The 14,211-nt window shown below is 34.2% G+C and overlaps 1 protein-coding gene across 13 annotated transcripts in view; it reads left to right on the top strand.

The window, feature by feature from the left end:
- The window catches only part of NOL4 (nucleolar protein 4), a 381,831-nt gene that overhangs the window by 137,332 nt on the left and 230,288 nt on the right, over positions 1-14,211 (top strand). For 2 of the 13 annotated variants that reach the window (XM_063795589.1, XM_063795590.1), the window contains exon 7: positions 961-1,000. The exons of the other annotated variants lie outside the window; for them this stretch is intronic. In XM_063795589.1, the coding sequence (XP_063651659.1) occupies positions 961-1,000 (40 nt within the window). The remainder of the gene's footprint in view (positions 1-960; positions 1,001-14,211) is intronic. 13 annotated transcript variants of the gene reach the window in all.

Here is a 14,211-nt window from a genome sequence, read left to right as displayed (position 1 = left end):
CACTCGTAAATTATCACAGTCCTCTTTTCAGTGGAAACATAGAGGGGAGTAAGTTAACAAAAAATAGCAATGTGATTGTGAGATAAATAAGTACATTAACAGATATGACTGTTGGAGTTTCACTTTTTCTTATATCCTAATTCAGATTATGTGCTAAACTGGCCTCCTGAAACTCCTACATTGGGAATTTATTTTAAAAATACAGATTCATGGGACCCATCTCAGATGGGATGACTAAGACAATTGTGTGGGATGTAAGTATGGGAACCAGTGCTCCACACTATGCTTGTGAATGTATTCTTTACTATTCTACCTAGCTGTTCTGGAGTGTCAAAATGGCAATAGGTCTAAAGGGGATTAAGTCACATTGGTGCACTTCATGCTCAAATGTTGTGACCAGTAACTTCTGAGTTACTTTTTGAATGAGGAATAGCATGTAAGTTCATTCCTAGAATATGCATGTGTTTGTATGTGTTTCAATTAGCTCTGTTTTCTTAGTTATGACAATTGCCACATATGACAGTTCTTTTGTAAATTTTGAAAATGCTCCTATTCTACTCTAAGAAATTTTACAGTCTGTTTTCAGTCTTATGTATATGAACACTGCATACACTGGACTTTAGAACACACACACAAACACACATGAAATACTCCTTTGAAATGCTGTTTTTACTGCCCAGTTTATATGTGAATAAAATTTTAGTAACAATATGCTTGTGGCTAAAATTGAATTTAATTTGGTTGAATAAGACAGTTTTATGTAATTATTAAAGCGTATAAACCAGCAGTAAAAGCAAGAACTATGTACTGTTCACCATTTAATTTCATTGGAAAATCTAATAAAACATGTTTTTAATAAAAGTGATGTAAAACAGTATACTGAATAGGAAATTAAATTCAGTGGTTAACTTTTTTGTGATGGTGAATTTTAATCAGAAAAGCTATTAAAATGTTTTTCAGGCTGAACACCAGATTCCCTGGAGAGATTATGTTGTCTTGTGTAAGTCATTTTCTTTCTTGTGCAAGTTTGTTTTCTTTCAGTGTTTACAATTGCTTAGGAAACTTGGGATAGAGCAAAAATTGTTAAAAGGATGTTGATTCTTTTATACAAATGTAATAACATATTTGACTTCAAAATTGAATTCGTTCCTAATAGTGTTTTTACTCTCACTTTTTAATTTGCATACACTTCTGGACTTAAAATACCTAAAAATGATACAATGCTGCTCTTTTTTCTTAATTCAAGTTGTTTTAATGCCTTATTAAACCTAATTCACATGATGAATTTGTTTAAATATTCTGAATTGAGTTAGTTAATTCGATGAAGCTTTTAGAAAACTCTGTTTATGGCAGTTGCTCTATAAATAATTGTATAATAATTTACAGAAGTATAAACTACCTTTATAAGTAATATAAAGAAAACAAGTAATTTGAAGGAATGTTACTATGAATTGGAGGAAATTTTGATTATTAAATCCATTCATAATATTGTTATTTGTGTGTATGTGTGTGTTCATGTGTAAGTATTTAATCATTTGAAATTGCTTTTAAGCAGTAATTCTCTGTTTCCAAAAGCAGAAGAAAAGGCAGTTTGACTTACATATAAAGGATAAGTATGAAAAATGATGTTTAGTTGTATATTTATTTAAAATGCATATATAGGGAATGTTATTTACTTTTTACATTTAAGATCACTTATTTGGGAGTTTGCTCTACCTTTTTTAGTGACAATTCTGCCTTTCAATACTTTACTCATATTACATAAGTGTGTTTTCATATAAACGAGTGCTTGTTTAGAGAATTAGCTCATTGATTTCAGGCTCAAACTTGCCACACCCTAGAGACCAGTCCCATCTTAGCTAGGTTCTGATCCTCTGGGAAACTAGGGGAAATCGGCTTGGTTACATGCTTGCTTTGGAGAGTCTAATCTGATCAGTGAAGGACGTCAGATTAATTTGAAATTTTACTGCTGGGTTAGTTCTTTGTTTTGAGATATTGCTCTTTTGGTTTTGTCACTATCTTCTTGACAGTGTTTGCCAGTCCATGAATGTTTATGTGGATCCAAAGTTCAATCAGTTTCAGCACCTCCAGGAGATGCCAAATTTCTGTTAGGACCAAATAGCAGATGCTAGACCGTTTAATCCTTAAATATGGATTTCTGTCTGTCTGTTAAGGCATAAATAAAATTAAGAAGCCTCATAACAACTGGAGAGATGTTAGACAATACATATCCTTTATGAATTTATTCAAATAAATTTTGAACCTATTGATTTATATATCCAGCTATATTATAGAATCAGACCACTTGCATTTCCAACTTGAAAGTCTTGAACAACTGTCTTTTTTGTCTATTTTTGTTTTTGTTTTTACTATCACCTGGCTAGCCTTTATAAACTCTTACCGTAAACTGAACACCATGCTGTGTTTCTTTATAACTTTCTTGTACTAATTTGGGTCAGCTAGCTACTACTTCTTTTAAAAACAGCTTTAGCCTTTAGGCAAAAGCAATTTCAGTGTTTAGTAGGGCTTTGAAGCTGGTGTTGCATGCCAGCTGTGCAGACAGATAAATCAACTACAACGTAGGGGTAAATTGGCCATGAAAATCTTTATTTACTAGGTTTATAGGGATCCTAGTTAGATTGTGGGTGATATAAAGAAAGAACAGTTGGAAAGTATTGAAGAAAGGGGTTGAAAGGATATTTCATTATAATTATTATAAATTTACAGTGTAATTATTTTCTTACCAGTCTCATTTCTCCACTTGACTGGGAGTGCTTTGGGGACAAAAAACAAAGTATATCTTATGTATCCTTGCATATTCCCTTTGGAGCCACACACAGTATTTGAAATACAATAAAATATAAATACTTTTTAAATTGAAATAGTATTTTGAAATTTCTTCCCCATCTGCTTACTTTTATAGTGAAATGCACTCAACCCTTAGACTCAGTTATTCTTGCCAAATATTATATAGGCAGTTGCTTTCCTTATCCTCGATGGGCGGGGCCTCCCTGTTACAATTTCAGCATCCCTAGCCAGGGGTTTATGGACAGAACTCTGGTATCCCTGAGAAGAGCCCCTAGGAGGAAGGGCGACCGCGGTATCTTGGATCAGCAGCCCTAGTCTTTCCTGTCTGCTAGCTCTGGAGAGTCAGGGCAGCCCAGAGGAGGGGGATTCCACCCAGCCCAGCACACCTGCTCCACCAAGGGGCAGACAGACTGCCTATTTAAGTGGATCTCTGATCCGGCTCCTCATGACTGTGTGAGACCTCCCAACAGGACTCTCCAGACACCTCATATGGGAGCGTTCCAGCCGGCATCAGGTCAGTGCCCCTCTGGGAAAAAACTTCCAGAGGAAGAAGCAGGCTGCCATCTTTGCTGCTCTGCAGCCTCCACTGGTGATACCTCCAGGGGCAAGAGGGACCCAGGTGAATAGAGTCTAGAGTGAACCCCCAACAAACCGCAGTAGCCCTAAGGAAGAAGGGCCTGACTGCTAAAAGAAAACCAAACAGAAAGAAACAACAACAAAGTCCATGGATGAATATTCTGTCCTTTTTATAATCTTACTTTGGGGTTCCTGAAGCCTGTGAATTCTTCCTTATCTACAACCACAATCTACTATGAAGCAATAAAATAATTAGTAGCTTTGGTATGTTAAAGTGAATTCATTAAGAAGACAGCATAAAAGACCTCTCAACCATAAATATTGACACTAGCTCGGCCAGTAACTAATTCTGCAACATTATTTAAGTATTATTAACAACTTTGGACAACCTTTTCTATATTTGTAAATGAGAAGCTTTAGATAATCTCTCTCTAAACTTTATTATAGTTCCAGAACCATCTGTGTGTTCACCCTGTTAGGGTTCTCTTTCTTGTTCCTAACATTTTATCTTGTCTCATTTTCTGTACATCTCTAAACTGGTTTAGTGCTTTCTTAAACTAGAGAAAGGAATTAAAAGCAATGGAGACACACCCATTTTTCTCCCAGCTGGCCCTTCCTTAGAAAACCAAGGTGATTCCTGAAAGAACAGACTTTCCACTCTTCTAGTTTCTCCCTCCCATCCTGGCTGCGAGAGTCATTCAGAGTTGTTTCCTTTTTCTTCCCAATCTGCCACTCCATTTTCAAGAAACTGTAGTCAACATGAAAGCTCACAAATATTGCCAAAATATTGTGAAATCATCACTTCCTTCTTTTTCCTCTATGAAGAATCTCATTCATAAGAACCCTTATCCCTAATCCATCTTGAATGTACATGTGTATGTATGTGTGGGTATGTGTATATGTAAAGACAGAGAGAGAGAGAGCAAAATTTAGCTGTTTCAACAATAATTTTTAATTTCCACTCAATCACTTTTCATAAAATATTTCCTGAGGTTTTGAGGTACTGGAGTATTTCTTGGGATTTCCTTCAACCACTGCATTGTTATGTCTTTGGCAACCTTAAATGTTCATATACATTTTATAAATTTTGAGGGTTTCTGGCAGTCAAATATCATCAGTCAGCCCATCTCTCCCTATGTGGTTAATTCACTAACATGTCATTATTGTTGTGGTGTAACAATGTTAGGGAGAATCATTCCTGGTGCCATACAGAATAAAACGTGCAACTCATCACTGCTTAGCCCTGTCTTTATTCAAATCTGTGATGAAACAATCAAGAGAAATCAGGTTATCAGCATAGGGACAGTGGAGTTTAGTGCACTGAATGGTGATGTGGGGTTCTAAAGTGGTCTCTGTGAGGACGTGCCTACTCTCTTAAAGCATGCCAGCAGAACCAGTAGTTTGTTTATCTAAAATATTGTGTGCATGATTCTATTTTAGAGTCAATAAAAACCATATAAACTCTCATCCAATTCAACCATATAAAATCAAATTATTTTTAAAAGGCATTTCTAACTCAAAGGACAGATGATGACGAGAACTAAAATTTCTTGACTGTTTACTGAATGCTAGGCGCTGTTTGAGGAATTAGCTTTTTAAAGTTTTTACTAGAGCCATTTGAGGTGGACACTTTTTTTTTTCTTTTTTGGTATACAAGAGGACACGGAGGCTAATTTACTAGCCTGTCATCACCACAACTACTAAGTAGTAGAAACAGGATTGGAACACAGCCTTCTGGTTCTGATGCCCATGGCTTTAAGCATGAGTTTCTAAGTTGCCACAAGCCCGGCTGTGTAACCACCGCATTTATTATATCCTATAGTTTATGCTTGCTCACACCTATTGTTTTATGCTTTGCAGGCTCAACCATTCCATTATGTTCTTATTTTCTAAACAGAAAATTAATAATATAGCTAATATTTTTATATAGCTTGTGCTTTTATAATCTGTCTATAATAACCACTTGTAGATGTTTTCCTGTAACTTCCTATTATCATGCATGTATCCTCTTTGTTTCTGCATTGTTATAAAGAAATTAAAATATTATTTGTAGCCATTGAAATGTATTGGTTCTGTCTAGCTCTCTAAAACAGGAGTAGGAAACCTAAATTCTGTTTGTTCAGTAATCTCTCTTAACAATAATTGCCCTGTGTTTAAAATTCATATTTTCTTATATCTGTTAAATATGTAATTGACTTTTGACAATTTCTTTCATTCCTTCCCATTCTCCTTTGTCTGGAAAGGACAATAGGAAAATGTGGCTGCCCTCTTTGGCTGTATTTATTATTTTGTATCTTCTCATTTCATTTTACTGTGCTTTATTCTAAATAATAAGACCAAGCTATGATGGAAGGAAAAGAAAAACACTCTTCATTCATGACCATCCACTCATGTCAATAGTGATGTACCTTATCTTATAAGCTTGTTTTATAACTATTCAGCCTTGCTTTGTGTGACATACAATAAAATATATATGTTATTGATGAAGAGTACCATTTTCCTACATAAAGCATCCAGAAAAATAGGCTATTTTCAGCTATCAATTATACAAGTCACGTCTTAAAATAGCATACATTATATAATAGTAATAGTCATTTCAATCTAATAAAATATTTTAAAAGAATATTAAAATGTGTATAATGTGGAAATTATCCAGATTATAGTTAAGTAGACTTATCAAATATGTTCAGTCCTACACAAATGTGAGCAAACTTTTCAAAGTAAAATGCCGAACTTCAAAACAAGTTTTAATATTATTAATTGAACTTACTTGCATTTGTGGAAAAAAAGAAACTAGACCAATAAAATTCATTAAAAGTACTTAAAAGATATTGTGGTCCTGAGAACTTATGTTTAGTAAATTGAGAAGTTAATAATAGAATCAGTTACCACTTAGGCATATTTTCTGTCTAACAATTGTGAATCTGTAAATAGGCCAGCTTCTGCATTTGCATCAATAGATAAAGGGCCATCTTCTAATTTCTTAAAAAGAAGACTGCAGAATGTTATTCTGGGTATGAACATTTTATAAATCAGTTCCAGATAGACTAGATACTTTGGCTTTTTCCTTTGAAAACTGTTTTTTTACCCATTGAGGTACTATTACAATAATGACTATCATGTAGTTTAACAATCAAAATAGTATCTTATGTCACACATTACTCCCATTTCAAAGCTAAACCTTACATTTTATTTTCTTTCCATTAAACTGTGCTTCTTTTTGCCATTAACAATGATGCTTTACCCAGTTAAACATGTGTTTTCTAAGACTTCTTTATAAAGCACATCCTAACTGTTATTAAAGATGATGATGTTTGTGGCCAGCCTGGGCAATGTAGCAAGAGCCCATCTCTTAAAAAGGATGAATATGATGGACAAGGATGTGATACAATGGACATAGCAGTGGCCCAGCCTTCACAGTATCAAAGTTTAGATCCCAGTTCTGTGACATAACCTGTGTGCCCTGGTGCATGCCGCTTTTTATGTTAGCCTATGAGCACTTCATTTCAATTAGGAGTAATATATGCCTTATTAACATCGGAGTCTACAGGAACTTATTAGATAATAAAGTCATTTACAACAGAATGTTATTGACCACCTACTATGTGCCAGAACTATATGCAGGGCTGGAGATTCAGCAGTGTGCAAAATAGAAGAGGCCCACAATCTTGCAGATGATATGTAATCTTGTTGCAGGGGTGAGGCCATTAGATAACTATAGGATTATATGTATAACTACAGACTGGAAGAGGAGTCTTATAAGAGAGTCTAGCAGTGGCTACAGTTTGACCTGAGGATGGAGGAGCTGCAAATGCTTCTCAGTGTAAGGGACAGAGATCCAGAGGATGAATGACACGTCACAGGTGACAAAAGGCACAAGAACATGTAAGGCAGAAGCAATAGGATGTGTCAAGGCCTCGTGCCTTCTAAATTGTTGTGGTACAAATGGGGCAATATTTTGGTATTATGTATGCTTGGTTTTTCAATGCCTTTTACTTCTGCTTACCACATCTCCTTTAAGCAGAATTCAGGATTTTCCCAATGAACAGTTCTTAGGCTAAGTCTCATATAGAAAGAAGCAACAATCAATTGCTTGGCTTTTGAGTGCTTAAGCAGATATTTTAAAATTAATAGCATAGTTATATATCTTTAAAACCATGACTTTGACTTGCAAGACACAGGCAAAGAACAGAATTCTAAAATCTTGGCTTTAAATAGGAGCAAAAACCTAAAAGTCTGAATGAATAAATTATAGAAGGGACAAGAATGCATAATTACATAAGAACTTTTTTTTTTCTTCCAAAACAAGTTAATCATTCAATCATATGTGTGTGGGAAAGAGCAATTTGGAGAAATAAGATGCGATGCTCACTGGGAAAAGCATACTGGATATTGTCCCTGTGGCAGGGTAGTTGGTATATGGTTGAAGGCACAAGATCAGAGCAAGTGTGTGTCTCATTACTCAAGGTGTAGTCAGGAAAACTGCTAGCCTCATTTGTCCAACATGGCACCTGAAGGGTTCAGCGACAATGGCATGAGGTATTTAGGTACTTATACTAAAGGAAAATCTCACAGATACACACTCCAGCCTAGGATGGAGTGGCAAGGAGAAGCAGCTGGGAGGTTTGGTGAACTGGGAGAATCTCCTTAACTGGAGATTCAGGACACAGAAGTCCTGAATCTGTCACCTGGAAGCCTTGACAAGTTCATAGTCATCATCAGCAGATTTAACAATGATAGACATATGATGTGAAAGTTACTCTTCCTTGGGGATAATTAGGGGAGAATACACTGGCCTCCTTTTTCTGCCAACCCACACTTCCAAAGCCTCACAAAATATTGTTATTTAGGTTCCTAGAGAGAAAGGAGTGGTGGTGGTAGAATCCTGACAAAAGTTACTGAGTTTTAGCAGGCTAAACTGAGTTTTAGTTGGCTAAGCGAGCTTCATTTGGCCCCAGTTTCCTTCCCTGACCAGAAGTGGGGCAAATAAACTAGATTCAATTAAAAAGAAAAAAAATGTCTTCTATTTTTGTACAGTTGAGTTGATGACCATGTGAATTTATGCCAGTCCTACCTGAAGTGCAAGTGTTAGTAATAGCCGCTAACCTTAGGTTTGGGGCAGAGGCCAGAAATTACCATATCTAGAGCTTCACAGCTACCTTAAATTTATCATCTTGATAAATGTCTCTCCTTTTTTAATACCTTGTAGTAAATTGGATGTTATGTTTATTATGTACCTATGTTCTTTTATAAGTGATCACGAGGCATTTTAGAATTCCTTCTCTAGAGCAAAACATTTTAAAACTGTGTTTGCTGGATATAGTATTTTGTTCCCATATAAGTAATTATTGAATTATTGTTTTCATATTGGCTTGCCATTATAGATACACCAATAAGTTATCTTGAACATGAATTATTAAATGTTTTATCTTCTCCTACACTTCCCCTTTTGAAATGATTTGATGATTTGTAGGAACGAAATGTACTGTTACTTGTGGGAAGTAATTGATCTGTTGAAGTGATGGCATTGAGGTTGTCCATCATTGTCCTATGGAGGTAATTTTTATGTTCATGACATCTAGTTTCACATCAGGAATGGCATTGCTTAAAGACATCGTTTACATTTTGACAATTGTCTTTACTAATAAAGGTGAAAAGTCATCCTTCAATAACAATTACTTAAATTTAAAAGAAGGGAATTAACTTCACTTCAGACACAATTTATGTCTCCCTAAAACAAATTTCTGTGATGTGACCAATGTTGATAGGGTTATAACTACCATCCTCTGAAGCTAACATTCATTTCATTCTAAGGTAAAGCTAAATACAAGTATTTATTTATAGCTCACATATTTAAATTTTGATTAAAACATCTTGACATCAAGAAAATGCCAACATATTGCAATTATCTAAAAATGAGAGAAAGTAACACACAGATATGCAATGGATTTCTCTTTCAGTTCATGGAAATTTTATGATGAGTAAAGTGAATTTCTAAAATTAAGCATGTATAAGGACTTTTTTTAGGTGTAAAAATTATTTTATTTGTTAGTTTGTGGTTAACTTATTAAGTTAGTTTAATTGTCTTGCTTTGTTTTCCAACCTACATGAGTAGGTTACTATTTGTAGTATTGCCATGGGAAATAACATTTTGGCACATTTGAAAACTGTTTTAGGTCAGAGAAAGCAGTAATGGAGAGTAGTAAAATTATCAGTTACTCTAATAACCACTAGAGGTCTACTGATATCAAATTTCTGTCAATACATTTCCTTTCTACAAATATTTTAAATTAATTATTTCATATGAATGAAAGTGAATTTTCTCTTCTTTGTTTTATGTATTTTTTATTCTGTAGGCTTTAATTCCACTTAAAATTAGGATCTTTGGTAGGTTTTAGTTTGTTTTGTTGTCCTTGCATGTTGTGTTTAAATACTATATTATGACTTATATTTAAAGTTAATCTTTAGGTGCTTTGTGGGAATTAAGTACTTTAAATATGTATACATATATATACATGCATATGTGTGGATATATACACATTTTTATATGTGTGTGTGATTGTGTGTATATATATGTGTATATATCTATATATATGTAGATATATGAAAGCATTAGTAAAAAAGAAATATTTGTCTTGATTTTTAATTCAGTAGACAATGTGAGTTCCATTTGATTTGTTTTGTATTGCTTTGTTTTGTTTTTTGAGACAGAGTCTCACTCTGTCACCCAGGCTGGAGTGCAGTAGCATGATCACGGCTCACTGCAGCCTCAACCACTGGGGTTCAGATGATCCTTCCACCTCAGCCTCCCAGGTAGCTGGGCCCACAGGGGTGTGCCATCATGCCCAGCTATTTGTTTTGTATTTTTTGTAGAGACCGGGTTTTACCATGTTGCCTAGGCTAGTCTCAAACTCCTGGACTCAAGTGATCCACCCACCTCAGCCTTCGAAAGTGCTGGGATTATAGGTTTGAACCACTGTGCCTAGCCCCATTTCTTTCTAAGGCAAGACTTTCCTGCCTGGTGTTAGACATTTTCATGCTAACTTGTGAATGCACCCCTGGGAATTTGTAGATGTGTGTGCAGATCAAATATAAGCAGAGAGTTCATCATTTAAAGACTCATGTTTATCAGTCGTGTTGCTAAAAATAGATGTTTTCTATTTTATTATAAATAAATGTTACTAGCAACGATTTTGTAGAAAATTTGTGTCTAAGAATTCTGGAAGTATTAAGTGTTACTTTGCTATTCAATATGATTTACCATTTTGCATTCTTTTATATAAAAGAAGGTAGTAACTCGAATCTGTGTGAAGGAGTTAAGGAGCCCATCTTTGAACTCGGATGCATAGGAGGAGCTCAGTAAAAATTGTTCAAGTGACTTCTGTTCCTGGAGTGGGACTCAGGTGACATTTGAATCACTAAGAAACACCCTCCAGTCTGAGGGTCTCCTGCAACTGCAGTACTTTGAACAGTCCCAGCTTTCAAAGCTTAGTAGGAATATCATTTTCATCGTTCTTTCAAGTCTAAGGGTAACTTTTGCTCAGTCCAGTTAATGGGCAGTATTTTTTGTCACATATTGTTAGATAATCATTTACACTATTCAGGATGACCTTCGGAGTAAGTAGAATAGGCTACTGCCAATGTGAGGGATTTGGTGGATGTCAGAAATGGTTCCTTCTGGCCGCTCCGTATGGGTATAATAAAGTGAAAAAGTTTGTGCGCACTGTAAAGCTGCTAACCATGGAGAAAGTAGAGGCTCATTCTAGGTCATGTTCTGCTTTGCCAAGCCAACTTTGCTAGTGGGAAGCTGCATTTGCGTAGGGGAGAGGGAACCTTTTCATAATTCATCTGACCAGAGGAAGCACCTTTCGTAAATAGGCAGCCCTTCTGTAATTTACTCACAGATATACTCTATGCTATTGACTGTCCTCTATTAAAGTGTCTCTCATTCACCTATGATAGTATTTAAATTTTTACCATCATAACTTGGGGATCTGAAACTTCTTATATTTTCTTTCTTATAAAAAATTTATACTCCCCCCACAAAAAAATAAAGCCTTAGCAATTATAAATGAACACCTAAAATGAAATGACCAATTAGTAACTGGGAAGGCTCTGCAGGAACTTAGAGGTTGTTTTCTGCTTTTATGGAAATATATATATTTCACATACAACTCATATACAAAAATTCAAATGCACTCAAAGAAAGTACTAGAATATATGAATGTACTCGTCTTCCAGCTGTAACAGTTATCCATGTGAAAACTTTTCAAATTGGAGGAAGAGGAACATAAGAGAATGTGTTTTGACTTTTCATAATTTTGTCTCACCTTGACCGTGTCTCTAATGTCATGACTTGCAGTAAGATTTACATGGAGTGTAGCCTCTTCCCCACTTTTGTTCAACTGTGATAAACATGATATAGGTTGAACGTTCCTAATCCAAAAATATGAAACCCAAAATGCTCAAAAGTCTGAAATTGTTGAGTGCCAACATGATGCCACAAGTGGAAAATTCCAAACCTGACCTCATGTGACAAATCACAGTCAAAATGCATGCACCCAACACACAATTTATTCAGTATTCTCAGGGGAAAAAAGACTCTTGGCTCTATTCATTGGCAATATATATTTTCTGCACACTCCTAGATTCTCTCACACACGCCCACAAAGGTTAATAAAATTGTTCAATGTACATAAAATTGAATGCAAAAAATGATTTAGAATGTTGGGTAAAGTTACCTTCAGGCTCTGTATACAAGGTGTATATGAAACATAAGTGAATTTCATGTTTGGACTTTTGTTCCATCCCCAAGATGATTCATTATATATTTGCAAATATTCCAAAATCTGAAAAAAAAACTGAAAGTTGAAACACTTGTTGTCCCAAGCATTTCAAATAAGGGATACTCAACCTGTATAATGTATGAAGAATTTTTTCACTCCTGGAAGCACTTCAAAAATTTCATAAATATGATTGAGGAGACAATTGTTAATATACTGGGTTTTAAAATAATCCATCCATTTCTTAATTATTAAGTACTTACTATGAGCCAGACATTTGTTTATTACCAGGGCTATTGCAATAAGCAAGTCAGACAAAAGATACTTTGTTAACTGAAGTCTTAATGACTTAATGAGTAAGCCAATTACATAATATAAGCTAAAACATTAAACCCTACATGTGAGAGGAAGTATAGGAAAGTAAAACCATTTTGTATTGGAACAATAATAGAAATACTACTTTATTCTCTTAAGAACCATTTTTATTAAAATTGTTTGATAACCAGAAAAGTCCAAAAAAGTATCTATCTGTTTATTACACTGTGCCCTAATATTCCCTTAATTCTTAGTACTCGTGAAATATCATCTTCCTTGGGCTATGAAACTTATTCCTCTTCCCCATTATAAAACACATTTTTATTATTCTTTATGCTTGCATTAGTTTCATGATTTCTGATATATTGCTTATAAATTTAGATAAGCATAAAAAATGGATACTATAAAAACTGACAATTCAAAATGTTATCAGTTAAGTAAAACAATATAAAAACTTGCAAATTTCTTAGTGTACGTATTTTTCATTTGTGTTTATTACACAAGGTTATATATAATACCACAACAATATGAAGAGTGTTATCTCTAAAATACATTAAATATGATTTTTGTTTTCTTTAGACTTTTTGTATTTTTCAAAAATTCTATAATGAGCTTATATCATTGTTAATTTAAGTTTTAATGAAATAATGCATATAAATAATTTACAATCTCAGATATTAATATGTAATATTAAAATATGAATATTGAAAAATCCAGTTATTTGAGATTTACAATGTTAAATATTACCAAAATATTCCAAAAATATGAATATTTAAAAAATACAATTCTTTGACTATTCTCCTTTTTTCTTATTCTACAAAAGTAATTACTTCAAATATTTTAGCTGTTTCCTCTTATTTTCTAATGTATTTATAAGTAACTTCTTGTTTTTGCTATTTCTTGATTTTTTCCTTAGTTAGACATTATATATTGGCTTTTTATAGTATTCACCCATTCTTTCTCCCCTATCCTCCCAATTTAGTCATACCACATTTTTTGGTTAGACATTATTTAATTTTACATTGCTTTGGCTATGTAAGTGTTGTCCATAGATGACTATGCCTTCTTTCCTATAAAAGTTTTTCTATTGTTTTTTTCTTTTCTGGAAGAAACAAATGCCTAGTTTTTTATTTGATTGCATTACTATATCCCTATTATTTTGTAGCTTCACTACTTAATATATACAAGGCTATTTACATTTACTGTTCCCTTTTGTCACAAGTGTGTTTTAAAAGTATTCAGCCCTCTTCATCCATGGGTTCCACATTCCATGGATTCAACCAACTGCAGATGGAAAATATTTATTAAGAAAGAAATGGTTGTCTCTGTACTGAACATGTACAGACTCATTTTCTGTGTCATTATTCCCTAAACAATATAATATAACAAGTATTCACAAAGCATTTGCATTGTATTCGGCATTTTAAGTAAGCTAGAGATGATTTAAAGTATACTGGAGTATGTGCATAGGTTATATGCAAATACTACATCATTTTTTATAAGAGATTGAACATCTATGGATTTCTGGATATCCATGGGAGTACCAGTTCCCCCACAGAGACCAAAGGACAACCATCACCTCTCTATTTTATCTAATTTGCCGAATTTATTGGCTTAAAGTGTTCAGAATAACACTTTATTATCCTGTGAATTTCTGTAGAGTGTGTAGTCATATCACCTTTCATTCCTGATATTGGTAATTGATGTATTTTTCTTTTTATTATTTTCC

The sequence above is a fragment of the Pan troglodytes genome, chromosome 17 (genome assembly GCF_028858775.2).
Source record: "Pan troglodytes isolate AG18354 chromosome 17, NHGRI_mPanTro3-v2.0_pri, whole genome shotgun sequence".
Classification (NCBI taxonomy): Eukaryota; Metazoa; Chordata; class Mammalia; order Primates; family Hominidae; genus Pan; species Pan troglodytes.
This window is presented reverse-complemented; position numbering and strand designations above follow the sequence as displayed.